Consider the following 27,676-nt stretch of genomic DNA (forward strand, 5'->3'; position numbering starts at 1 on the left):
TTACCTAATCATATGAATTTCTTATAAAAATAATTTATGTACGTGTTGAATTAAAAAAATTGTTTAGCATCATGAAAGTTTTATTTGAAGTTTTAATATTTATTTCATTATAAAACAAAAGTGAACTACATATTTCACATTAAAAGTTTTCTGCTTTGTTGAATTTGTGGAAGAAATTAAAGGAGTAAGTAACTACATTGTAAATATAGTCCTTAAAAGCTTGGAAAATACCAAAAATTTATAAAAGGAAACACTTTTGATTTTTAAAAATTTCTCTTAACATTTGTTGAGATATTATTACCTATTCTTTGAGTTAAAAACAAAATATTAAAATCTTCTGATTATCTCTATAGACATACATATTTCTGTATAAAAGAGATTCTAGAAAACTATTAAAGCTAATCATCATTTTTTTTAAAGATTTTATTGGGAAAGGGGAACAGGACTTCATTGGGGAACAGTGTATACTTCCATGACTGTTTTTCCAAGTCAAGTTGTTGTCCTTCATTCTTAGTTGTGGAGGGTGCCATTCAGCTTCAAGTTGTTGTCCTTTCAGTCTTAGTTGTGGAGGGCGCAGCTCAGCTCCAAGTCCAGTTGCTAGTTACAGGGGGCACAGCCCACCATCCCTTGTGGGAGTCGAACCGGCAACCTTGTGGTTGAGAGGATGCGCTCCAACCAACTGAGCCATCGGGGAGCTCAGCGGCAGCTCAGCTCAAGGTGCCATGTTCAATCTTAGTTGCAGGGGGCGCTGCCCACCATCCCTTGTGGGACTCGAGGAATTGAACTGGCAACCTTGTGGTTGAGAGCCCACTGGCCCATGTGGGAATCGAACCGACAGCCTTCAGAGTTAGGAGCACAGAGTTCTAACCGCCTGAGCCACCGGGCCGGCCCTAATCACCATTTTTAGTAATGAGATTTATTAGTCATGGAAAAGAAATATTTGTTGTATTTCTTAGATTAAACCTCTGTCAACGGACAGAAAAACGGAAAAAGACTAACGGTGAAAATTTTGTTTTAAGAAGGAACAATTAAGTGGCAATTATTTAATTATAATATTAATAGTTACTAATTAGGTGACATAGTAGGGAACTAACTGGTGATGTGGTAGTATCTAAACAGCATTGTAAGTCAAATTCTAGATGCTTTATTCTGATCGTTTTGAAGTGGATTTTTACCCTCGCTTCCCTTTCTTCTTTCTCTCTCAACTTTGAAAATGAAATTAAGGGGAATAAAAGTAACTCATTTAAAAAATTGTCATTGTAATATAAGAATCTGAAATTAATCCCAGGGACAGATATCTCATATTGTAATTTAGGAATCTGAAATTAATCCCAGGGACAGATATCTCATACATTTACAATTTATCATTTTGATTGTTTAAAAATAGTAATAAAGTGTTCTCTAACTTACACAGTTGTTAACTCCGCTATAAGAAGGCACATTGTATGCCAGTACGCTCATCTCTCTTCACTGTTAAATTGGATAATCTATCCAATATTGCTAGTATTGCAGGGTTCTGTTTGTTATAGTTTTAGGGATGTACAGCTACATTGTAGTTTAGACCAGATGTTTTGTCCATACATTTGATTAATATTGCCACATTGGATGAGTTTTTCAAGTTTGTAATTTTTTCCCCCCAATGATGATGTTTTTTGGTTATAAAAATAATATTTAACATGAAAAATCTGGAAAATGGGGAAAACCATGGAGCATAAAATAAATAAATCACCTATAATCTTGCTCTGTAAGTTTTACATTACTCCATAGACAAGGTACAATCTACTTCACTTATGTAAAGTTAAGTAGCCTTTACTTAGGTTCTTTGTAGCAGCAGTTTGAGTACTTGTAATTACACAATTATTTGTAAATACCTGTTTAATTATTTTCCCCAAGACTCTTAAGTTCTATGGAGTCAGGAACTGTGTCTGTGTGCATCATCGCTTTATCCTATTTGTTGACTGGTAGATTAGTTAGATTTCCTCCGGCCGTAACAAATTAGAAAAATTGCATCCTTCTCTATGGCATCGTCATCCATCAGCTGTTATTTCATGAATGAACCAAAGAAGAAACTGGCAGTAACTGTCAGGTAAAACAGATGATTGTCAGTTATACCAAAACCTTTTGGGTTTGGGAGACAAAATCCAGATGTGTTTCTGGTCAACAGGTTATAAATTCAGTTTCATTTTTAAAAACTTTTTATTTTGAAATCATAGGTTTATAGGAACTTGCAAAGGTAATACAGAGATCCTGTGTTCTCCCTTCAACCATCCGTAACCCCTGGCACGCACTGTTACTCTTCTTTCCATTTATATAATTTTATCATTTTCAGAATTTTATATAAATGGAATCAGACAATATGTGACCTTGTCAAATTGGCTTTTTTTACTCAGCATAATTTATATCTTAAGTTGTTGCTTGTATCAGTGGTTCATTCCTTTTCGTTGCTGAGTAGTAGTTCACGGTATGGATGTACTACAGTTTGTTTAACCGTTCACCTATTGAGGGACATTTTGGTTTCCAGTTTTTGGCTTTTACAAATAAAGGTGCTGTGAATAATTGTATACATGCTCATATTTTTATTGGGACGTAAGTTTTCATTTCTCTGGAATAAATAGCCAAGAGTGCAATTGCTGTAATTGGTAAGTATATATTTAGTGTTTTTAGAAGCTGCCAAACTGACTTATCAAAGTAGCTGTACCATTTTACAATCCCACCAGCAAGCTATGAAAGATCTCCTTTCTCCAAATCCTTGTCAACATTTGGTATTGCCAATATTTTTTTATGTTAGCCACTTTAAAAATGTGTAGTGATACTTCCTTGTGGTCTTAATTTATATTTCCCTAATGGCTACTGATACTAAACATCTTTTCATGTGCTTATTTACCGTTATGTATCCTCTTCATTGAAATGTCTCTTCATGTCTTTTGCCTATTTTCTAGTTGGATTATTTTTTTACTGTTGAGTTTTGAGAAGTCTTTATATATTCTTCTAGGGTTAATTAAAAATTTTATCCCAATATTTTATTATGTAAAGTTTCAAACATACAGAAAAGTTGAAGGAATTGTACCTGTATAGTTGCTACTTGTATTCTACAGTTAATATTTTCTTAAATTTGTTTATTATCCATCTGTCTCCCCATCTACTCATTTGTCAGTGACTCTTATTTTTCAAAATACATTTCAGAGTAATTGGCAGATATTTGTACACTTTACCCATAATACTTTATTTAGTCTGCATATTATTAGAGTTCAGCGTTTTTTAATTTTTATTCTTTTCGTCAGGTAGCATTTATATTGAATGAAATGCACAAAAATTAAGTGTATTGTTCAGTGAGTTTTGGTTATATTTGTAACACACACCCCTTTGGGTTAATTTTGTAGCTAATATCCTAAGTGCTTTCCTATGGGAAGCAGCCCTCCAATTTTAAATGTTTTATATGAACTGTATTCTAGCTTATTTTATGGTAGAAGAATTTAATTGGTTATTTTTTCCCTTAGAATGCTATGTCAGTGTGTGGTTCTAGGATTCTCTGGCTCAGAATCATCTGGAGTACTTGTTAAAATAAGATTTGTCTGTTCCTCCCTATGCCTACTAAACCAGAATCGCTAGGAGTAAATTTTATAAATTGCATTTTGACAAATGTTTTAAGTCATGCTTATTTGTAGTCCATTCCCTCAGAATTTTTTCTGGGCTGGATAATCTCTTCTGTGTCAGATGGTTCATAACTTTTCAGCTTCCATGCTAAGTGAAACCAGGCTATACGTTCTAATGTAGCCCATCTGCATGGCTTTCTCCTTGGGCAAGATAGGATATTTACTTCCACAGCAGGTAGTCACTTGTGCCACATAAACCTAGAGCTTTTGGAGTTCCTCTCAGTCTACAATAGATTTTTAGCAGTGACTTCTTTTTTGAATTAATGTCATTTATTACATAGTAGAAATTACATGAAAGGTTGTCCTACTCTAAGAAATAGTATAGTCTTTTATTTTGTTTAATTCATTAAGTCACAACACGGCCCTTTTCCAATTTTCAAATCACCAGAAAGCTACATACATAATCTAAATCCCAAACTAATTTCTAGAGATGCCTATGATGTAAAATTATGCCCTTGAGATACAGGATTTCTTAACTTGGCACTGTTGCCATTTTGAGCTGAGTAATTTGTTGTGGGGGCTTGTCCTGTGCAAAATGAGATATTTTGCAATATTTCTGTCCTGTACCCGCTAGGTGGCAGTAGCCAGTTGTGACAACCAAAATTGTCTCCAGACTTGGCTAAAAGTCCTTTGGGTGACAGAATATTGTCCACAGTTGAAAGTCAAAGCTTTAAGAAATGGTTAATATAAGGAACTACATATAAGGATGGTCTGTGTTACTAAAGAAAGAAATGACAATAACAAAAGTTACACTATTAATGTTTTAATACTTTTTAATATTCATGAGAATTTCTCTAAAACTTTCATGTTACAAAAAAGTTTGTATCCGTTAATGAACTGTTACTCTTTTTATTATCTAAAATCTGTCATGGTTCTATTTTTTCATTGGTTGCTTGGAAACTCAACTAAGTTTGTACTGGTTCTAGAACGTGACTTTACTAAGTTTCTAGTGTTTTCTTCGTGATTTGGCTGTTCTTTTATCCTTGGTATTGTATCTAAACGTCTTTTTATGAACTATTTAAAACTCTTGATGAGGACAGCTGTATGTTTTAGGTAAGTAAATGGCAATTTAAAAGGTAGAGAGCTAGCTAATTGAGTTTGCTGGAATACAGAGATTTTTCTGTTTTGGAATAAAACTGTTAGTAATACCTTCAACTGAGAGCTGTAAATTTTGAGATTAAATGGTTTACTTTGAGATTAAATGGTTAAGGGACAGGTAGTAAAATGTGAGCAGTAGATGATGAAATATGAATGAGAAAATAGGCTTGAAGAGGATATTAGCTACACAGTTTCATAATCTAATTCTTAAAACAGATATAGGTGAGGTGAAGGAATTTCTTGTATTGTAGGATTTTTATATTATAGAGATAATGTTATATAGAACTGTTTTCCTGGGAGGTATACACAGAAGTCTGATTCGACTTTGTAGAGGAGGTGCACATAGTGTTTAAGACCATGGTTTTATAGTTCTCACCATTTACTAGTTATGCAACTTTAGGTAAGATTCTTAATGCTTGTAAGACTTAAATTTTCCTTTTTTAATTAAAGTTTATTGGGGTGACAATTGTTAGTAAAAGTTACATAGATTTCAGGTGTACAATTCTGTTATACATCATCTATACATCACATCGTGTTTTCACCACCAGAGTCAGTTCTCCTTCCATCACCATGTATTTGAAGCCTTAAATTTTCTTACCTGTAATGTCAAGTTGATAATACTGTTTCTTAGGGTTTGGGGAGGATAAAAGACATAAAGCTTTTAGTGTAGTAAGCCTGGCCTATAATAAGTGCTCATTAACTGTTAACTGTCATTTTTAACCTTTATTTAAAATAATTCATAGATTAATGATACGATTTATAGAATTTTAGTGTATTGGTTTGCATCTGAAAATGTGAATTTATATGCGTATATGTATATAACATTTTAAAAAATTATATAATTCAATTCTTTACAGATTAAAACTTAATATTAGTTAAAAAAATTCTTAAGTAACTAAGATACAATTAAGTATTAACTGTCTCGTTGGAGCAAAGAATTCCAGTAATGTGAAATAGGGTGATTTGGAAATATTTTACATGTGTTTCAGATATACGATGTTTCCATAGAATATCTGTTAGAGTTGAAAACTCAAAATGGGAAGAAATAATGTGGTGATGAACATTTGTTTTATGCCCTTTCAAAACACTTTTACAAAAGCATTGTAGATAATTAAGATATTAGTAGTACCTTTGCATATGTAGTATCACACTTTGTAGTGTGCACCTTGGCATCAAAATGATTTATATACAAGATGAAGAATAACCTTTAAGCACATAGTAATGTGTGATGTTATTGTTTGTAGAAAATGGTTATAATAGGCTTATTTGTAATCTTCACTGTGTAGTACAAGTTTTTAGAACCTATTTTGGGGTAACCTTTTGAGATTGAGCTCTCTTATTTTCAATTGGTATCTCAAGGGATAATACACATATGCCAGTGTAGCATATTTCGTTATCATAAGGAAAACAATATGCTTCCTAAACAGTTAGAATTGAAGTCATAATTTTTATTTTAATAGATAGGGCTTCAAGGAAAAAGATGAAATGAAAAGCATTGTGTTTTAGCACTGCTATCCCCCTCCATTCTCTGTGATTTTAAGCTTGATCCTGAATGATGCTGAGGGTGCTCAGAGGGAGAGAAGTGACGGAGAATAAAGGAAGGGTGGTAATTGAGCTCTTTGGGATTGGAACTGCTGATAGTCCCAAAAGATAAAGCACAAGTGCCATGGTCTTTTCCATCTAGGGCTTATGCTAGAAATACTTTTCTACTTTAGAGCAAAGCTTAGAATTTTTTTGTTGTTATATCCTTTTGGATTTCCCCCTGGCCATTACATTTTTGCTTTCTTTATTTTTAATTTTGGTTCCAAAGCATATTATACGCCTTAGTTTTATAGTTACATTCTGTTAAGACAAGAGGTCATTAATCAGTATTGGAGAAGAAAAACACCTTCATTTACACACATGCCCAATCATGCTTTCTATTAAATTATACATGCTAGTTTTCAGTACTTCATTACATAAAAATGTATATTTTAAAAATTAATTTTTAGTTAGTGTTTTGGAACTTTTTTGTTGGATAATTTGCTTCTGAACTACTAGATTTGCTGTAGTGTAAGTAGAGACAGTGAAGAACACTGGAATAAACATGTGCTTTGAAATCAGACTTGGGTTTGTCTTATTGCCAGTTGATAACTATTGACTACATAATCTTGATCTTTGGATTCCTTGGGGAAAACCTCAAAAAATAGGATCCTTACCTATGGTAGTTGTTAATAGTTTACATGAAATAAATGTTGGAAGTATGTCTGGCAGTTAAGTGCATTTAATGTTAACTTCTCTTCCCCTCTACTCTCCACTGAGCCACCTTCTCCCAACTATTAAGAATTCATTTCCTTGTAGAAAGAAAAATCCCAGAGGAACCTTTGAAGGCGGATATTGGTGATAAAATTAGGCAAAAGGAATTTGAAAAGTAGTAGACCAGTAGAACGTAAATAGAAGAAAAAGAAGTCTGGTAAATTACTTCTATAGATAATACAGTGCTTCAAATTGGAAGAGTTGAATTCTTTCTGTTTACATTGTTGCTGCTATTTTAGGTCAGTGATATATTTAAAGAAGTGAGTGTCTTTTGTTTTGAATTTTTTATTTAAGAATGAGCTTTTGGCTCATCTGGGCAATTTTGCCTGTAAACTTTTCTAGACTCTAGTCCTTTTCTTGCGTATTTCTTACATGTCTTCAAGTAAGTAAAAGGGGAGTGTGTAGCTATTTAAATAGTAAACTGGGGATGACTCATACATACTTCTGAGGCAGTAATGGTTATAATGATGAACTCCCCATATCATATCTTGGCCCAGTGAATCTTTGAGGAACTGTTTAATAGTTAGCTGGTAGCACAGAACTTTATGGCTGTTGTTGATTATTTCGTGTGATATATTTCTACTGTTGCCAGTGTGATGCTATAGCAGTGGTAGTTTGGCTACTTAGGTATTGCTCACTTTGGAAACCGTGTAGTTCTGATTTCTGAGTCTATGGCATATTAACAGTTCTCTGCCTAGGTGTTTTTGATTGTCTATATGTTAGAACTTATTTAGAAGCACTACAGCTCTTGATTTCCGGAAACCTTTTTTTTTTTTTAATTAAATTTATTGGGGTGACAATTGTTAGTAAATTTACATAGATTTCAGGTGTACAATTCTGTATTACATCATCTATAAATCCCATTGTGTGTTCACCACCCAGAGTCAGTTCTCCTTCCATCACCACTGGAAGACCTTTTTAGTTTATAAATCTTACAGTTGGAAAATGGAAAGAACACCCTTTAAACTTTTGTCTAAAATGAAAGTTTAGGAAGTTCTGTAAACATGTATATGTATTTATACGTGTTTGTATAGTTTTCCTATCTACCATTATATAATGAGTGGCATTGAAAAGGAAAAAAAAATCGATACCCAGAAATTAGATTTCTTTCTGTCTGTTTGACTATGATTTGCTGTGTGATTTTATGAAGTTTGTTTTGTTTTGGTGTATTTTGTGTGGCATAAGGATTCTGTGTTTTCTAGAAAGGTTGTACAGATAAAATATATAGTACATAATGAAAAATGCCTATTTTTAGGATGTTCATATATTGTAACTAGTTTTATAAAAAATTATTAGAATACTCCAGTGGATTTCAGATCACCTATCGTGGATCTGTTGTTTTCCCTTGTTTGCAGATTACTTTAGGCATGTGGACTTTAATTCAAAGAAAAATCATGTGCATAATGTTTTTTCTATTTTCAGGTCCAATGATGCACCAGCAGCCTCCATCACAACAATACAATATGCCACAGGGAAGTGGGCAGCATTACCAAGGCCAGCAGCCTCCTATGGGAATGATGGGTCAAGTTAACCAAGGCAATCATATGATGGGTCAGAGACAGATTCCTCCCTATAGACCACCTCAACAGGGTAAGCTTCCATTTGGAAAATGTCCTGCTTAATATAAATGGCAGTAGTTGAAAGGCTTTACATTTTAATGAACTTTTCATCTAGGTATAGTCAGGGTTTCTCTCTATTTTTTAAAAAATTATATATATATAAATACATATATATATATATGTATTTTCCCTAAAAGGTAGTAGATATAGTAGGTACAAAGGGTTGTGGATTGGATAGGAACTTCCTGGTAAACAGCTTTCTTTATTCTGGGAAAAGATTACATCATAAAATTTTATATCAAAAGCTAATTTACAGCAGAAAATATTGTTTTACTTTTGAGAGGTTACTAAATATATGATTAGAAACAATTTATTTCAAACTGCTCTAATATCGAAAGAAAAAGAAAATTTTCTACCAGTTTGACCCTCTTTATAAGTTAGTGTTTGTTTTTTTGAGTTGGTATTGTTTGATATTGCATGTATATTCTTAACATTAATTTTTGTGAAATGTGGTGTGTGGTGTTGGCTGCTTATGTATATGTGTTTGTGTAAGTATAGTTAAAAGTATATGAAATGCCAAAGCCTGGGAGGGGAATCTACAGCTGAGAAATAATCTCTCATAACATCAGATTAGAACAAAAGTCTTTGATGACCTAGAGAACAAATTGTTTACATCTTAACTGGTTGTGGTTTTTCAGGCCCACCACAGCAATACTCAGGCCAGGAAGACTATTATGGGGACCAATACAGTCATGGTGGACAAGGTCCTCCAGAAGGCATGAACCAGCAATATTACCCTGATGGTAATCTCTCCTACTGTTAACTTTCCCATTTTCTATCCCTGCCCAATATTGATGCAGACAGCTATTCAAAACATTTTAATGTGGATGAAGAAACTAACACTGTTTCTTCTAAACTTAGAACACTTTAGTAATCTAAAGCAGTAATGATAGTATTAGTTCATAATCTCTTTCCAAGCATATTTTGTTTAGATATTCTGTATTAGTACCATCAGGAATCAAGTTCTGTCATTGGAATCCTTTATTATATAAAAGAGGATCCTTTTATATTTGGAATTGTTCGTTTGAACCAATGCCAATGTTTCTGATTTATTTTTCTAAAATAACAGCTTTATTGTGATGATTCACATACCGTGAAGTTCATCTATTGGTTTGCTTTTATGCACTGTATAAATACAAAGAATTTCTTGAGTTTTTTCCTCATGTTTCATCATATTAGTTAATGTTGCATACTTCTTAAAGAATGATGTTTTGCATACATTTGCATTTGAGAAAAATTTGGAAGCTAAATTATATCCATAATATAGTTGCACATAGAGTTAGTAGAATAGGAAAGGCATTTGGAAACCAGATTTTAATTTTAGTGATTTAGTGTAATGGTATGTATTTTTAGTAGGAAGATGGCTTGTGAAAAAGTGGTTAGTAAAGATGTTGCTGTACTTAGTAACAATCTAAGCATCCAAGTAGGCTTTCACTTGTACAGTTCGGTTCTTTCAGTTTTTCTTTATGTGTGAAAAATTTATAATACAATGGTAAAGGAAAAAACAATCCAAACATGTAAAACTGATAAATTAGAGGTAGTTAGTCACTTTACAAAAGGATTTGTTATGAAAGGATTTGCCAAAGTCTTCATTTATATTGTAAGGTTTCTTGGTGTATTTAATGTAAACCACTTAACAGAGAAACTTGGGGAAACTAAGAATTTAGAGCTAAAGTGTTGGGACCATTGACTAGAAACTAATGTAAGCTAGCAAGAACATCTAATTTGGTGTATTTTAAAAATCATTTTGCCTGCCATTTTTCATCAGTGTATAAAGCATAAAAGTACATCACTATTAGGACATTGGTTTTACTGTAGTCTATGCCTGTAGAGGCAGAGCAAACACCTATAGAATTTTCTATACAATAAATGTTACTGATAGTAATGATACGTATGAAAAATTCCGGTTAGAAAACCTGTTTTACCCAGATTTTCTTGTCCTGAATTATTCAGATGGTGGGTTTTTTTGCACATGTAGACATTGTATTGAGATTTTCTTTTAAATGAAAAACCAGTAAGTTTATATACTGTTGGTATTTTTAAAAGGTGAAATCTAGGTTGTTAAATTTTATATATTACGTAGTCTGTTAAATATAAATGGTTTAATTTTTAAAATATAATTTAAGTAATTGAATTGAATTTGACACTGATATTTTTGTCTGATTATTTCCTGAAATGTGAAATTTGTATTGTTATAAATAGGATCTTTCTATTTAAAATAGATAGAAATGTAATTTTTGTAAATATCAGAATTTTAAGGTTACTATAAATAATTCATCTTACTACAGCAGGGATTTAAAAATTTAAATGGTGTCATTTTTGCAAATGTGTATTAATATATTTGACATTGACATTTACATAGAGTATTTATAACATAACAATAATTAGACAGCATTGAATATTTTCTTACTATATTTAGATATTATGCCCATAAATATGTAGATTAGGAGTTGGCAAACTTTTTTCTATAAAGGGCCAGAGAGTAAATATTTGAGTGTTTGTGTGCATATGATCTTGGTCTCAACTACTGAATTCTTGTTGTAGTATGAAAACAGCTGTAGAAAATGTGAGTGGGCATGACTGTGTTTCAGTAAAACTTTCTTTACAAAAACAGACCACTGGCCGTATTTAGACTGCAGGCCACAGTTTGCCAACCCTTAATGTAGATATTTATGAGGTGGTTTGGGATCATTGGAATATTAGAGCACTGAGTATAACTATAGCATTTATTCATAACTGTATTTCTCCTTCCTTTTTCTAAAATGTAGTTTAGATTGTAGCTACCTGAAAGATTGTTTCCTGCATTTTCTTTGTGCAACTTAGTTAAAAAGGATGAGAATGTTGATTTTTATTAAAGTCCAGTCATCTTGTAGTTGAAATTTATCATGTCTTAAAACTAAAGGTGTACTCTAGCACTTCACATAATATTAATTTTATGAAAGTGTATATTTATATTACTCTAGAAATATTAAAGGCTTCTAGAATGGTAGCATTAAGCAATATATTTTTACATCTGAAAATATTTTGAGATACATATATTTTATTAAATAGAGTGTGAAAAATTTGTTTCAGTTTTTTTCAGGGGAAAAAACTTATGGAGTTCTTTTATATTTTGCATTGTTTAGCATATGCTGTGGAATTGGCGACCAGCTGAACAGGTGTTTGAGAAAATATGATAATTGCTTCCTTTGTTCATTCTAATTTGATGCAAGTTATTTACATGTAAAAGGCCTAAATACTTTCATTCTCTTTAAAAAAAAGGAAGATAAAGTTTTTTTTCCTCCTCATGAAGATTATCAGATTTAATTCTAAGTGTAATGTTTCTAAAGCTATTGTTTTTTGCTTTAAAAAAATTTGCACTTTATCTCAATATGAAAACAATCACTATTGGTAAATATTTGGCTAATGCAATTGAAATTATTTTTTATGTATTTCCATTTCTTTTTCTTTTTTTCAGTTTTATCTGAAAGTTTAAATATATTTAGGGTTTTCACTCAGTGGCCATTAACGTTTCTTCCTGTCTCTTGTCGAATTGATGTAGGTCATAATGATTACGGTTATCAGCAACCGTCGTATCCTGAACAAGGCTACGATAGGCCTTATGAGGATTCCTCACAACATTACTACGAAGGAGGTATCTATATACCTTCACACACATACACATATATATCCCCTTCTAAAGGAATGAAAATTCTTGCATAAGACAACTTCTACCCATGCAAAGCTCTTGTAGAATAATAGTTTGCTGGCTGTCTTGAAAGTTAGAGGGAGCCCAGAGCAATCAAAATCATTTCCTTACAAATATTTAAAATTTATAACCATGACTTTCCATTTCTAACAACAATAAAAAGACTAAAACATTTAAAAATAATTTTTTCCTCAGTGGAAATTTTCTATTTGAACATAAATCCATCAACCCAATTTTTTTCTTGTGTGTGTTTACATATGTATAATTTCACATATAAGTATAGTACCTTTAGGAAACAGCTTGCTGATCTTGTGTAGCTAGTGTGTGCTCTTGTAGCTGTCTTTAATTTTGTCTTTTTTATTTTATTTAGCATAGTCATGATCTTATGACTGTGATGTTCCAGTAAATGTAATGCTCGTATGGCAGAGACGCTGAAAATGCTGCAGTTCAACCTTGCAAAATTGGCTTTAACTGCAGTTTGTTTGGCCGAAATCCTTCTGTTTGGTTTGAGTTTTTTCTTTGTTTTGTTAACTTTTAAAAATCAATATGGCATTTTATTTTGTTCTTGTGTTGTTGGCTATGCATCTTAGAGGAACAATTTAATTAAGCGAACTTCTCAGTTTTTTTTTCTCTTCTCCAATTATCCTGTAGGAAATTCACAGTATGGCCAACAGCAAGACGCTTACCAAGGACCGCCCCCTCAACAGGGATACCCACCCCAGCAGCAGCAGTACCCAGGGCAGCAGGGCTACCCGGGACAGCAGCAGGGCTACGGTAATAGCTTACTGCAGTTTAGTTTTGTCTCCCCGAAACCTGATGATTAATGTTTTGAAATGTGGAAGTGGATGTTGCTCATTTCTGAAAATTCACAGTTTTAGCTTAGTCTGTTATTAGAGTGTTTATTTAAAATGTTCTTAGATAAACTATTAATTAGTTTAAAGAGAAACTCGTAAACTAGAGATGGTTCACTGACCAAAGGTGTGCCATGTAGCCATATAAAAGATAAGAAATAAGAATTCTTAAACCTGTTTGGCATTCATGACCAGCCAGTACTTTTGTATGTGCTTGGAAAATTGATGAATTGGGTGATTACAAACCAAATCTACATAATCCACTTAGCAAATTTGTTTTGAAAACTAATGACTATTACTGTGAAAAGTAACACTGATTTTTAAAGTACAAATGTGATCTATTCAGAATGCATAAAGAAATGTTTTTGTCATTCTCTAGTTAAGTAGCAACATACACATCCACAGGGGTATATTTAATGCAGCCGTGTATCTTACAGAGTTTGGGGAAATTTTAGCTATATTTTCCTATTATATGCTCACTATCATATCTACTAGCTGGATATTTGACTTTAAATAACTTTATTAGATAAGGAATGGGAAATGATAAGCACCTGATACCTCAGTCTTAAATTTCAGACTACTATAACTACTTTAGATATAGAAAAATACAGTTTTAGTAAAATTGAAGTAGCTGTTTATTAATCTCACATCATCCCTTGCTAACATGTCTTTTTCTTATATCAGTAATGCCATATTAGTTTTGTTCATTGATTTAAGCTCTGCTATCACCATGGCACCTCTCTCTACTTGTGATAGCAAATCTAAGACCAAGATCAGGCTGAAAATTCTCTTGTGCCTTCAACATATGCATTGAAATTCAGTCAGATATTGGGAGTCAGGCATTGTCCCCAAAATGATAAGTTCTCATTCCCTAATTCCAGATATGACTTTAAAAATATTCCATGGATTTCTTGGTTTTGCAAAGACTTTCTTGCTTTTCTCAAATTGTATTTCCATTTAATGACCACTGAATATTTGTACTTTGAATAAAGAGTATTCTGGTTTTATTGTATTTGCATAGAAACAAATATGTGGCTAAATCAGGTAAACTTACTGATTTAACAGAAATGCTCTTTTCAGTGGAAAGAGAATAAAAGAAATTAAGTATTTTTGGTTTAAGTAGCTAAATGTTGTGACATCAGGAACTCTAAAGGAGAAGTTCCTATTTTGCTTATTGATAGACTTCAGTTCCAAACTTTGTTCTAAAGTTTTAATAATTGTGTGTATAATAATTAAAATACTAGACTGATGGAATTTATTTAAGCTTGAAAATTTATTGTTCTCTTTTGGCACTTTCCTCTGCAATCAATTTTTTTTTATGGTAGGTTTGAGGCTGTGATAGAAAATATAAGTATCAAAGCTTTTCAGCTTATGCTTTGTAAAACATGCTTTATAATAGACAATAATATAGTTTATGAAATAAATGTATTTGTTTTGCAAGCCAAATTAGGCCTTTGCCATCTCTGAAATTTGAAATAATTCATTTTTATGGATTAAGTATTAAAGGTGATTGGTACACAGATTGTAACTTTTGAGTCAAGTTTTTCCACATGCAAAGTGTGACTTTGAAAGTCGTCTTTAGTTTCTGTTCGAAAATATTGTGATAATAAGTTTGTCAGTGCAGAGCATAAAGCATTCTTTTGGTGATTGCAAGTGTAAATCTAGAGTTGTACAGTAGTAAATATCATTGATTCCCAAACTTTATTCAGAAATCGTTTCAATATTTTAATTTAAATCTGCTTCATGCCTTTTCTTTTACTTCTTGGTTATACTGGTTAACTTAACAGAGGGTAGATGAAATTTCATAATACAGAGTTAATCTGCCTTACAACTTCCAAATCTTTTACTCATTTTGACATATAAATTTTTAATGGCTGGTGCATAATAGTATTTACACTGAATCAAAGCATCTGGTACATGGTGGTATCCTTACAATATTTGCACTCTTACTGTAACCTTTGGAATTTATTTCAAAAAGCATTTGAGAAAAACAAGATACCAAACCATCCTTTATATTTTAGATATAAAATTATAACGTCTAGTTTTAAATTCTTTCTAGAGTTCTAGGAACTTATATTTTTATCTGGGCTCTTGTTTATGTTATTTTGCAGGTCCTTCACAAGGTGGTCCAGGTCCTCAGTATCCTAACTACCCACAGGGACAAGGTCAGCAGTATGGGGGGTATAGACCAACACAGCCTGGACCACCACAGCCACCACAGCAGAGGCCTTACGGATATGACCAGGTAACTTAGACGGCCAACTCTGTGATTGCCCCCATTGTTTGCTCATTCTTGATTACGTTAAATATTTTTCACTTGAAGGCTCATTTTTCCCTTCTCCTGTTCATAATATATGAGTTAACAACAACAAAAACTACTTTTAAGTCTTTTTCATAGAATGCTAGCACAGTGGATCATAATTACTTTAACATAATAAAGCATGTCTTACCTCTAAGTACCAGCATTCATTCACAGTCACTCATTCATATTTCATAGTCATTCATTCCCTCTCTCATCTTTACCCCTGGGTATACTTCCCTTAGCTATTCCAAACATCATTTATTCTTCTAAAGCCCCTAATTTCTCTGATCTTCCTTGTTTATTGCTGAAGACTATGCATTGACCTTTTGAGATGTGGAGTCCATCTGTCAGTGCTATTATTAGCTCTTCTCTTCACTTTAGCATATCCTCTATACTTCTTTCACCTCCGTGATACTCCTTTTTAAATTCATACTTACCACCTGTCTCTGTTACGTCCTTTCATACACATTATCCATTTTCTCAAGTAATATTTTCTCTTAATAATCTTTCTTCCCTGTTATCTTTCCTTCTACCTTCAATATGTACAGGTGTGCCTCATCCCAAGACAACTGTATTCTCTTGAATCTAGTGTTTAGTTTAGTTCTTTCTTTTCAACAGGAAACTTCTTAGAATTAATAATCTGTGCCACAGTCATTGTTTTGTGAATATTCTCATACATACTCTATAATGGAAATGATTTATTATGTTGGCAGTTTCTTTAGATTGATTGTAGGTTTGTCTAATGACTTTCTGGTGAGGATAATCTGGTCTGTTCACCATTTAAGTTACCTAAAGTAGGTTATTTTTTGTAAGGTAGTGTTTCAGGGCCAGTGTAAGTGAGATATTTTGGTCATTAATTCCCTCTTTCAACAAATATTTATTAATTTTCTGTGGGTGCTGGACACCGTATGGGTAAAACAGACATGCTCCCTGTGACTCGTGGAGCAACTATCTTCATCTTTTTTGACTTCACTTGAACATTTGACACGTTCCTATTTTCATTCTTTATGGTCTCTGATGTTACTGTACTATTTTGTTCCTCTTACATTTCCAGTGATTCCTTTATGCCTATCTTTCTTTTTACCCAAATATTAATAGATGGCTCAGTGTTTTCTTAGTCTCTATATTTATCCTGTCTTAATATTTTCAGCATCCTTAGCTCATCCCGCAAACCAGCTTCAGCTCCATTTTTCAACCTGTGTACAGAACATTTCTCTTTGGGTGTCTTGCCATTTTACTTAACTTCAGCATGTTATAGCATAAATTAACCATTTTCTCTCTAGATCAACATATTTATAAATCCTATAAATTTAACACGATTAAGTAAATGTTTCTTGAGCAATATTTATGTGTTAAGTATCCAAGATTGGGGTATATTGAGAACTAAGATAGACATGGACTCTGCCTTTGTGAACTTAAGTCTAGATGGGGTACAGACAAGTAAGCAGGTGACATAATATAGTGTGAGAAACACTTGGATGAGGAAAGGCAAGATTTTTGTGGAAGGGAGCTTCTAACCCAGATTTAGAGAAAGTGTTCCTTGGGAAGTATCATAGAAGTGCAAGGGCCCAAGGATGACTAGGTATTATTAGCCAAGTAGACACGGAGGGAAGGGTATTCTAGTCAGAAGTAAGTGCATTCACAAAGAACTGATGTTGAGATGTGTGGTCCAGTAAAGCAGAAACATGGGGAAGAAGAGGCAAGCCTAGAGAGATCATTTGGGGTTAGATTAGGAAGACTCTTATAAGCCATATTAGGGCACTTGGTAAATATGGTATATGACATATATGACAGATATATGACACACAGTTGACCCTTGAAAAACATGGACTTGAACTGCTCAGGTCTCCTTATACATGGATTTTTTTCAGTTGATTGCAGTTCAATTGACCCACACAGTTCAAACCTGTCTTGAACTCCACGGTTGGAAATCTGCCTATGTGGAGGGCTGACTAGTTGTATATAATTTTCAATGGTGCAGGAGGGTCAGGGCCCCTAACCTTCGTATTTTTCAAGTGTCAACTGTACTTTTATTATCGTTGCCACCCCCTAACATTCTTAGTAATTTGGGACTATACTGTAGATAATGACCCATGAAGTTTGGTTAATTGCCAGCTACATCTGCTTCCCCACTAGGAAAGGATATGAGGAGGGGACCATTTTAGCTACTCTAGGGGTCAGTCTCTCCACATTGTTTTATGTTTGATCTTACCTGTATCCCCCAAACACCTATTGGTCTCTTCATTTTAGGGAAACTAGTTTATCTCCTCAAGATGGTTAAGGCGATAGAAAACCAATACAGATTCTTAAACCCAACAGTAATATAATTATAATAGTAACTTTTAATACAGGTGAATCTTATAGCAGGATGAATTAAAAGGGGGAAATTGGGAGAGAAAGCCTTATTAGGAGACTCCTGTTTCTCTGTCAGTCTTTCCCATCTCAGTAAAGAGCAGCTCGATTATTGTAGTTCCTCAGGCTAAAAACTTGAATCATCCTTAACAGCCCTCCTTTTTGCAAATCAAACATCTCATCAACCGTTAAATCTCATCATCTTCAAAACATATCCAGTATCTAGCCATTTTTTACAACCTCCTGCTCTTACCTTAATCAAAGTCACACCTGTCACTCACCGGGACTGGTACAGCAGTATCCTCCCTGGTCTTCCTGCTTTTATCCTGGCTTCTCTACAGGATATGCTCCACATAGGATCCAGAATGATCTTTTAAAAATGTTGGTCATATCATGCCATGTCTCTGCACGAAACCCTGTGGTGGCTTCAATCTCACTCAGAGTGAAAGCCAGACCTTATAATGGCCTACAATTGTGTCCCCACCTTCTACCCCACCACCTCATCTCTCTGTTTATATCCCAACTATTCGGTGCCCTCATTCACTCTGTTTCAGTCACATTGGCATGCATGCAAGCTTGTTTGTACCTCAGTACCTTCATATTTACTTGCTCCCTCTTTTTGAAATTCTTTCCCTTGTACCTGCAGTGCTTGCTTCCTCACCTTCTTAAAATCTCTGCTCTGAAATGTCAGCATATGATATATCATTGAGTCCTTTACTGTTTATCTAACATAATAACATCCTCCACTGCCTCGCTCTATTTCCCTATCCTTCTTAATATATTTAAATAGCTTTATTAAAGTATAATTGACATACAGTAAACTGCACCTATTTTAATTGTACAATTTTGTATATTTTGACATGTGTATATACTTGTGAAGCCATCATCAAAGTCAAAATAATGAAATTCCATCATTCTCAAAAGTTTTCCTGTGCCCTTTGAAATTCTTCTCATCACTAAACCTTCCCTAGACAACCACTAATCTACTTCCTAGCACTATAGATTAGTTAACATTTTTCAGAATTTTACATAAATGGAATCATGTAGTATGTTCTCTTTTTTTGACTTTAAGTCAGCCTAATTATTTTCATGTTTATTCTTACTGAATGTATCAATAATTCCTCGTTAACTGCTGAACAGTATTCTATTGTTATATGGATATACCACTATTTGTTTATCCTTTGACCTAGAAATAGAAGTTTGGGTTTCCAGTTTGGAGCTTTTACATTTTAAAGTATTGTGAACATTCATGTATTAAACCTGTAGATAAATGCTTTCGTTTTTCTTGGATAAATACCTAGGAGTAGAAAGGCTGTATCATAGAGTAGGTGTATGTTTAATTTGTTAAGCTGCTGTATTGTTTTCCAACTTGACTATACCATTTTACGTTCCCACTACCAGTGTTGAGAGTTTCAGTTTTCCCCATCCTTGCCAACACTTGGTATTTTATAATCAGGTCTTTCTATTGTACCTATTCTAATACATGCATAGTGATATTTCATTGTGCTTTTAATTTGCATGTCCCTAAGGACTAATGATATTGTCCATCTTCTCATGTATTTTCCATCTATGTATTATCTTAATAGAAAGGACTCCAAATCTTCTTTGCTCCTGCTTATATTTGGTTCTTTAGTTTTTCACTGTTGAATATTGAGATCGTTATATGTTCTACATAAAAGTTCTTTATCAACTCTGTGATTAGCAGATTGCAGATTTTTTTTGTTTTTTATAAATAAAGTATGGCTTATTTTATAATTTTCTTAACAGTGTCTTTTGAAGGGAGGAATTTTGAAATTTGAAGTCCAATTTGTCAAGGTTTTCTTTGATGGGTATAGAATTCTACGTTGAGGTTTTTTGTTTTTTAATAATTTTTAATATTGATCACTTTTTTTTTTTCTTTTCCTGTTTTTCCCCTTCCGCCCCCCCCCCTCCACACACACACACACATTCCGTTTCTCAGTCTAGTTGTGTAGGACACAGCTCCCTGGCACATGCTTGTATTATGAGCCTTGCACTACCCCCCGGCTGAGGCAGTGTGTTGCCACTAGTGGGTTGGCTGCTCACAGCTGCTCACGGCAGCTCTCGCCATCTGCTCATGATGTCTGCTGGCCGCTCCTGGCAGCACACCGTAGCTGGCAGCAGCACACACACATAGCAGCCCAGCTCTAGGGAGAGCCATTGTTCACAATCTTAGCTGTAGAGGGCGCAGCTTACTGGCCCATGTAGGAATTGAACCAGTGACCTTGGTGTTAGGAGCACGGTACCCCAACCACCTGAGCTACTGGCCCAGCCCTAGGTTGAGTTTTTTTTTTTTTTTCTTCTCTTTCAGCACTTAAAAGCTGTGGCTCCATTGTTTTCTCACGTTATTTTCCAAGGAGACATCTGCTATCATTTTTATCGTCTTTGATAGTATATCTTTTTTTTTCCTGTCTGCTTTTAAGATTTTCCCTTTATCAAATTATTTAACTGAAAACAAATTTCCCTTACTCAAATTGTGTTCAGTAATTTGATTAGACATGCCTTGGTGTAGATTTCATTTTTCTTATGCATGGCATTTGTGTAGCTTCTGGGATTTGTGGCTTTATAGTTTTCATCAAATTTGGAAAAATTCTGACTAAATGTTTTTCCTGTTTCTATCTCTATTCCCCTTTCTGTCCTCTACAGACTCCAAATACATGTATGTTTGTCTGCTTAAAGTTGTGCTATAGTGATGCTCTATGCATTAAAAAATTTTCTTTCATTTTAGGTAGTTTCTGTTGCTGGGTCTTGCAGTTCACTAATCTTGTTCATTCTCTAAACTGCTTTTAATTCAATTCCAGGTAGTTTTAATCACAGACATATTTTTGATCTTTAGAAGCTTGAGTTAGGTCTTTTTCTATATCTTCCATGTCTCTGCCTAAATTCTTGAACATATAGAATACAAGTACCATGTTTCCCCAAAAATAAGTCCTACCCCGAAAATAAGCCCCAGTTAAGATTGTCAGCCAGATGGACGTATTTAGTACGTTTACGATGCTGTTGCAAAAGATGATATAACTGTATTTGAATAAATATAGATTATTGTACGTGAAAAAATAAGATATCCTCTGAAAAGACACCGTAATGCGTCTTTTGGAGCAAAAAGTAATATAAAACCCAGTTTTACTTTTGGGGAAACACGTACGATACTGTTTTTATATCTTTTCTGTTAATTCTAGCATCTAGCTTTGATTGACTGCCTTTTTTTCCTTCTCATCAGTCATATTTTCCTCATCCTTTGTATACTGATAATCTTTGATTGTGAATATTATTTATACTTTGTTGGGTGATGGATATATTTGTATTTTTAGAAATAGTCTTGAGCTTTGCTTTGGGGATGCAGTTAAATAATTTAGAAACAGCTTAATCTTTTGGGAATTGTTTTTAAAATTTGTTAGCAGTGTTTAGTCCTAGGCTAAACATTCCCACTATTGAAGGTAGACTCTTTTGAGTACTTAGCCCAATGCCCTTGAATTATGAGGTTTTTCACTCTGGGTAATGGGAATAGACATTATTTCCAGTTCCTATGTGTGTGCCAAGTATTTTTTGGGTGTTTCTTCCCTTAGACTTGGGTTTTTCGTTGCATGGATTTGCATTTTAGTACTAGACTGAACAGAATAGTTTCATTGCCCTAAAAATCTTCTCTGTTCCCTCTGTTCATTCTTCTCCCTAACCCCTAGAAATAACTGATTTTTTTTTTTTTTACTGTTTCCATATTTGCTTTTTTCAGAATCTTTTATACTTGGAATCATGTAGTATGTAGCCTTTTCACTTGATGTGGCTTGATAGTGGATTTTTTTAGTGCTAAATATCATTCCACTGACTGGGTGTACCAGTTTGTTTATCCATTCATTTATTGAAATACATCTTTGTTGCTTCCAAGTTTTGGCAATTAGGAATAAAACTGCTATAACTTTCTGTGTGCAGGTATATGTGTAGGCATACATTTTCAACTCATTGAAATCCCGCACAATTGCTGGATTAAGTGGTAAGAGTATGTTAAATTTTGTGAGAGACAGCCAGACTTGTCTTTAATGGCTGAACAATTCTGCATCCCCACAAGCAATAAGTGAGAGTTCCTGTCACTCCACATCCTCGTCAGCATTTGGTGTTGTCAGTGTTCAAGATTTTAGCCATTCTAATAGGTGACAGTGGTATCTCATTTTAATTTGCATTTCCCTAATGACATATGATGTGGACATCTTTTTGTATGCTTTTTTGCCATCTTTCTGTCTTCCTTGGTGAGGTGTCTGTTGAGGTCTTTGGTCTGTTTTTTAATTGGGATGTTTTCTTACTGTGTTTTAAGAGTTCTTTGTATATTTTGGGTAACAGTCCTTTCTCAGATGTATCTTTTGCAAATATTGTCTTCTTCACTTGTCTTCTTATTCTCTTAACATGGTCCTTTGCAGTGTAGAGAAAACCCATGTTTTTGATCCAGGAATTTGTTAATGGTTGTAAATATAGGGTATACTTTTGGGGGCTTGCCTGTGATTTGATTTGATCCTAGCATTGTGATCAGGTGTGGGTCAATTTACTTAAATTCTCAGCGCCTCAGTTTCTTCTATATAAAATGGAGATAATATTTACTGTTTAGATTGTAGATGGACACAAAGCACTTACAGTGTTCGGCACATGGTAAGGTTTTATTTAATTGAAGTATATTAAGAATTAGCTATTGTTAATACTAGCCAGACTTCAAGCTCTGTGTTACCAAATAATTAATAGCTTCTACTCCTCATTATTGTATATTATCTTTTATTCTCCACTTCCCTAAGCAATCTTAGTGATTTTTTTCCTCTATGCCTTTGCTTTTGCTATTCCTTTTATTGGAATTGCCCCTTTTTCTTTTGTATTTAAATTTTACTATTCTCTTAAGGCTCCCATATTCTCTGAAATGTTTTTCTAATTAATTTAGCTGTGTTAACCTTTTCCTTTCTGAACTCTTGTAGAACTTCTGTAATTGTACTTTAATTATTTGTTTTCAAAATTGTTATGGTGATGAGCATATAATATTTGTTCAATAAATGTTTATAATTGCTTGAATATAATATTTGGTATACATTATTGAAGCAGTCTTATGTGTCAGGCACTCTTCACTACTTGCGGCATAAGGATGGATAAGACTTAATCTCTACCCTCAAGTAATTCATAATGTAGTAGATAAATTATAACTTATATAGCACAGCAGTTTTTAACCTCTCTTCTACTTTCTCATTATTCGTAATGTGTGCAACTCATTTTCATCATACAGGAGCATTTCCCTTCAACATTGAGACTTGCTTATTTATACTTATTTATAATTTTAAAAAGCCCTTTTTCATGTTCTCTCTTAAGTGTCCTAACAAACAAATGAGGATAGTAATTAATGTAGCCATGAACGGAAAGGAAATTGAGGTCAGAGATGGAGATGTTACAGTCCCATCTTAGAGGTGAAGAAACCGAGTCTTGAAGAACTTTTTTAGACTCAAATAGAAAGTTAAGAATAGAGTTGGGACTTAAACTCATTAGATCATCTAGCAATTGAATATATTAGATTGGTGCAAAAGTAATTGCAGTTTTGCAATTTTTAACCTTTTAAATCGCAATTACTTTTGCACCAACCTAATAATAAACTCTTGTATGCCGTGGATTGACTTATATTTCTTATTTTAAACTTTGTATTATAGAAAAGAGAAGTATCATATGATTTCTCTGTACCTACTAACCAACTTCCATAATTATCAACATTTTGCTGATGTTGTTTTATGTACCCCCCCGCACTAATTTTTTTCTTTCAGAGTATTTTAAAGCAAATCCTATAATGTAGATTTGATATTCTACCTACCAAATATTTCAGGATGAGCATTGACTTTAAATTTTGATAACTATAACTATAAAGTATGGTAATATTTTAAATACCTTAATTCTATTTATAGTGCTTTAATCCATTAGATATGTAGTGGAATTCAGTAGATTTTCAAGTATATCTAGTTATATAGAAATGTAAATGTTTAGGGCACTGTTTCCTATGGTACAGAGGTATTTCAACTCTAGAATATTTTGTTGATAAAATTAATGTGATTTAGAGAGGGAAATTTCACCAAAGGAAACAGCTGATTATGTACTTTCTAATGAGTACTGTTTTTGGAAAATAGGTGCTTTAATGAGCATCCATTTTAAAAACATTTAAGAAAGTTTTGTTATATATATTTTCTAGTATGTTTCTATTCTCTTTTTTTTATTTCAGAGGGAAGATGTTCCTTCCCTTCTCCAAAAGTGAAACTTAACAGTTGCATACTAGACATTATTTCCCTCCTTTGTAGACTTTTGCTACTTCATCACCTCTTTGATATCTGTACTGTCTATTTCTCTCCTATTCAGTCAGGTTACAGGTTGTCAAGTCTAGTTTATTAAAAGCAACAAAACCAAAACAAATTTCCCTTGATTTTATGTATCAACTGCCTGTCTGAATACCTCTCCTGACAGTTTGTTGGCCTCAGGAACCCTAATTCTTTAATATTCCCTTTATCATCTAGCTATCTTTCCATCCTTGCCACTTATCCCAGTACCCTTCATTTTAATTTATAATAGTAGTTATAATAAGTTAAATAGTCACAATGTTTTTATACTAGCATAAAATTTATGTACTAATATGTATACCACACCAGGATTTAGAACCAGAACTTCTCACTCATTTTTACTCAATTTAGTTCAACAAAATTTACCAAACATTAAAATTTCCACTGTGTGACAGGTAATATTATTCTATGCTTAGAGACTCTGAAATCCATTTGCAATTGAATGTAATATCAGAAGAAATTCTAGAGATACTATCTACCTAAATACATAATTTTTGTTTGTGGTAGAGGCAGTTGCTTTTGTAGTATGGCAGTGTTAAGATTTATTTGTAATTTTCTGTGCCAGACTATTATGATCAAGCTGTTTTCTAATTATCTTTTAAAATTTACCTTTTAGGGACAGTATGGAAATTACCAGCAGTGAAAAAGTACTTACATTCCAATAGCCTGTATCTATTAGCAGCCATATTGTCACCTCAGCACTGTGGACACCTCCTTGTGAAGAGATCCTTCCATTCCATCTAGTTTTTGGAAAAACCATGTGGATAAGTGGCTGTTTCATCAGTAAGCAGTCTTTGTGGCTTAGTTGTAAAAGGCTTTAGTAGCTCAAATATACTCTTAATTTCGCATTTCTACTCTAGATGGCAACATTGGACAGAAAATACGACATAACCAATTTTGCAATGATTTCGGAACTGTGTTTCAAATAGACTGTTACAGACTGAAAGGTGTGAACAGCTTTGTATGTTTATGAAGGTTAAGGGAATTTAATACTTTTCCACAGATTCTTTTGTAAGGGGAAGAGGGAAATGTACACTTTTTACAGCAGCAATATTTTGTATATTATGTTTATTTTGTGTGGTGAATATGCAAGGCGGTACACTACGCATTGGGCAGAATCATAGATCCTCTATTAATGTGGATTGGAGCATGGTGGATGCTTGGTTGTGTTGGTCTCAAAATGGTGTACAATAAAGATAAAGGTGAGGGAGAAGGCAAAGCACACCATATGTCCACTGTTAATGTTTTTTAGAGGAAATTCAGATGTGTTTTATCTGTTAGATAATCAAGAACACTGTGATACGGTTTTGAGTAAAACGACATTTTTTTAAAGCTTTCCAGTTTTGTGGATTAAAACTTTTTTATAAAGATCATTTATAATACAGTTTTAAAATGTGAGGCAATAAGAATTCATGTTGGATCTGAAGAATCTTGGTAACAGTTTAATGTAAATGAAATGGTAATCCTCTCCTAAAATAGCAATAACTGAAAATGGAAGTGTTAATTTTACTTTGAGTAATCAGGCAACTTAGTACGTAATGTCAAAGCATTTTATAAATGATATCAAAGAAGTCAACATTGATCCCAGTAATTTTATTTTTTAACATTAGAAGGTTAATTGGTTTATATAATAAAAGAGTTTAGGAGACTTACAAACCTTTATTTCAACTTTCTAACTGGAAATAATACCATTTATAAAGGGACACGTTTAAATTTTTCCCTTTTTTATGTTGGTTAATATAACAAATGTTTAGGGAAATGCTTATTGATGAGATTTAGTATGATCTGTATTAAAAGCATAGAGTTTGCATTCTAGATGACCTTGTTTATTAGCATGGCATATTTAATCATATTTGAGACTGTCCTGTGCCTGATAATTTTAGCTTAAGTCAGGGATATTGCATTGGGCAGGAAATCATGCATTGAGAAATTTATAACCACAATTATTTAAGTGTACTCTGAAAACATCTAGCCCAAAGGTAAGTTGCTATTTTTATCACAGTTGCCTATGCCCAGGGAATAACATGTATTCTTTATAATTGAATTGGTTTTTCCCACTTCTAACTGTAAACAAAACAGAAGGGGTGCCATTAATTTGAATGAGCAAAACATACTGTCCTCAACATACTGTAATCAAAAGGAATTTCAGTGTGTGTGTATGTGTGTGCGTGTGAGAGAGGGAGAGAGAGAGAGAGAGAATGAGAGAAAGAGAGAGAGAGAGGTGTGGGGGAGAGTGAGTTAAGGTCAGAAAAGGTTTTTTTCCAACTTGGTCAATAGAAAATGGACATCAAGTTTAAACACATAAAGCATGGACAGCCTTATTGTGATTGAAATGCTTACCGGTTCTGTGCCAATTTTCCACCACTGTGTACTTTGTTGCTATTTAAAACTGTATCAACTCTAACGGAAGAATAAATTATTTGTGATTTTAATTTTCTCATTTGTTTCTTTAAATTGGATCTCTTTGACTTTCTTGTTTTGTCTGGAGACTATGCTGTGGGTTTCTTTATATAAGTTAGTCCAGTATAAGCAGAATATATTTGTATTCTAGGACTTTATCAAAATTCTCTTGCCATGCCCAAGTTAATTAGAATTAACTGTTCAGTAATCAGCATGTTGTGTGGGCTGTTTGTTACAGAATTCTTTCTCTGAAAATGAAGTCCATAAGGCTATAATCAAGATGACTGAATTAGATAAATGAGTTGAGGAGACAAAATTGTACTAAACCCAACCTGGTGTAGATATGTTATCTCATTTGAAATAAGCTCAACTGACATTAAGAAATAATTTGTCTTGCCAACCCATCTTCTGTTGTCTTATTCTCCTTTTAATGGAAACTAAAATTGCAATTTTAATAAGCAAAATTTCCTCTAGGACTGTCTTCCTGGAGACTAGTGCATTTGCAAGGTTTAATTGTTTTATAACAGTCTTATTTCGTAAAAGTTTTTAATTGGTGATGACAAAAATTACCTTACTCCTTTGATACCTAGTAAGGACTTTACTAGTAACTTTCTACCAAATTTGACATTCCCATATGGACTATAGTAAAACTGAAATTTTTATTTTATCAAAATGTATATTATTATAATGAAGAGATATTATTACATCCCATAAAATTTCAGAAGCAAAATATGACTGAAAATACAGGGTGATTATTGTTTAACATTTAAAAATATTTAACTGCTAATTTAGTTGCTTGAGAATATATTAGTATTATTTTGTAGAATTGTGGTGACACATTGTTTTTGATTTTTTTTTTTTTTTTTAAATCGGGTTTTCAAACGTAAGGTGGAGAGAACGCGTATACCAGTGAGCCAACTTACTCACTTAGCAACTCACGGCCAATCTTGTGTTGTCTATACACCGACCCACAAATTGAAGCATACAATATGTCCTTTAATTTCTGTAGGAATCTGTTAAAGACAAGTACTCTTAAAAAGCACCCTCGTACTTAGGGACTTT

The 27,676-nt window shown here is 33.4% G+C and overlaps 1 protein-coding gene across 6 annotated transcripts in view; it reads left to right on the top strand.

Moving 5' to 3' along the window:
- Window positions 1-26,651, top strand: part of SS18 (SS18 subunit of BAF chromatin remodeling complex) — a 94,199-nt gene extending 67,548 nt beyond the window's left edge. For 4 of the 6 annotated variants that reach the window (XM_081078327.1, XM_081078326.1, XM_081078329.1 and 1 more), the window contains 6 exons: window positions 8,469-8,636; window positions 9,304-9,408; window positions 12,207-12,299; window positions 13,005-13,127; window positions 15,316-15,449; window positions 24,831-26,651. In XM_081078327.1, the coding sequence (XP_080934453.1) occupies window positions 8,469-8,636; window positions 9,304-9,408; window positions 12,207-12,299; window positions 13,005-13,127; window positions 15,316-15,449; window positions 24,831-24,857 (650 nt within the window). In that variant the 3' untranslated portion in view covers window positions 24,858-26,651. The remainder of the gene's footprint in view (window positions 1-8,468; window positions 8,637-9,303; window positions 9,409-12,206; window positions 12,300-13,004; window positions 13,128-15,315; window positions 15,450-24,830) is intronic. The other 2 variants (XM_081078328.1, XM_081078331.1) reach the window with 1 other exon arrangement.
- The last annotated feature ends 1,025 nt before the right edge of the window (window positions 26,652-27,676 follow it).

The sequence above is a fragment of the Rhinolophus hipposideros genome (genome assembly GCF_964194185.1).
Source record: "Rhinolophus hipposideros genome assembly, chromosome: 17".
Classification (NCBI taxonomy): Eukaryota; Metazoa; Chordata; class Mammalia; order Chiroptera; family Rhinolophidae; genus Rhinolophus; species Rhinolophus hipposideros.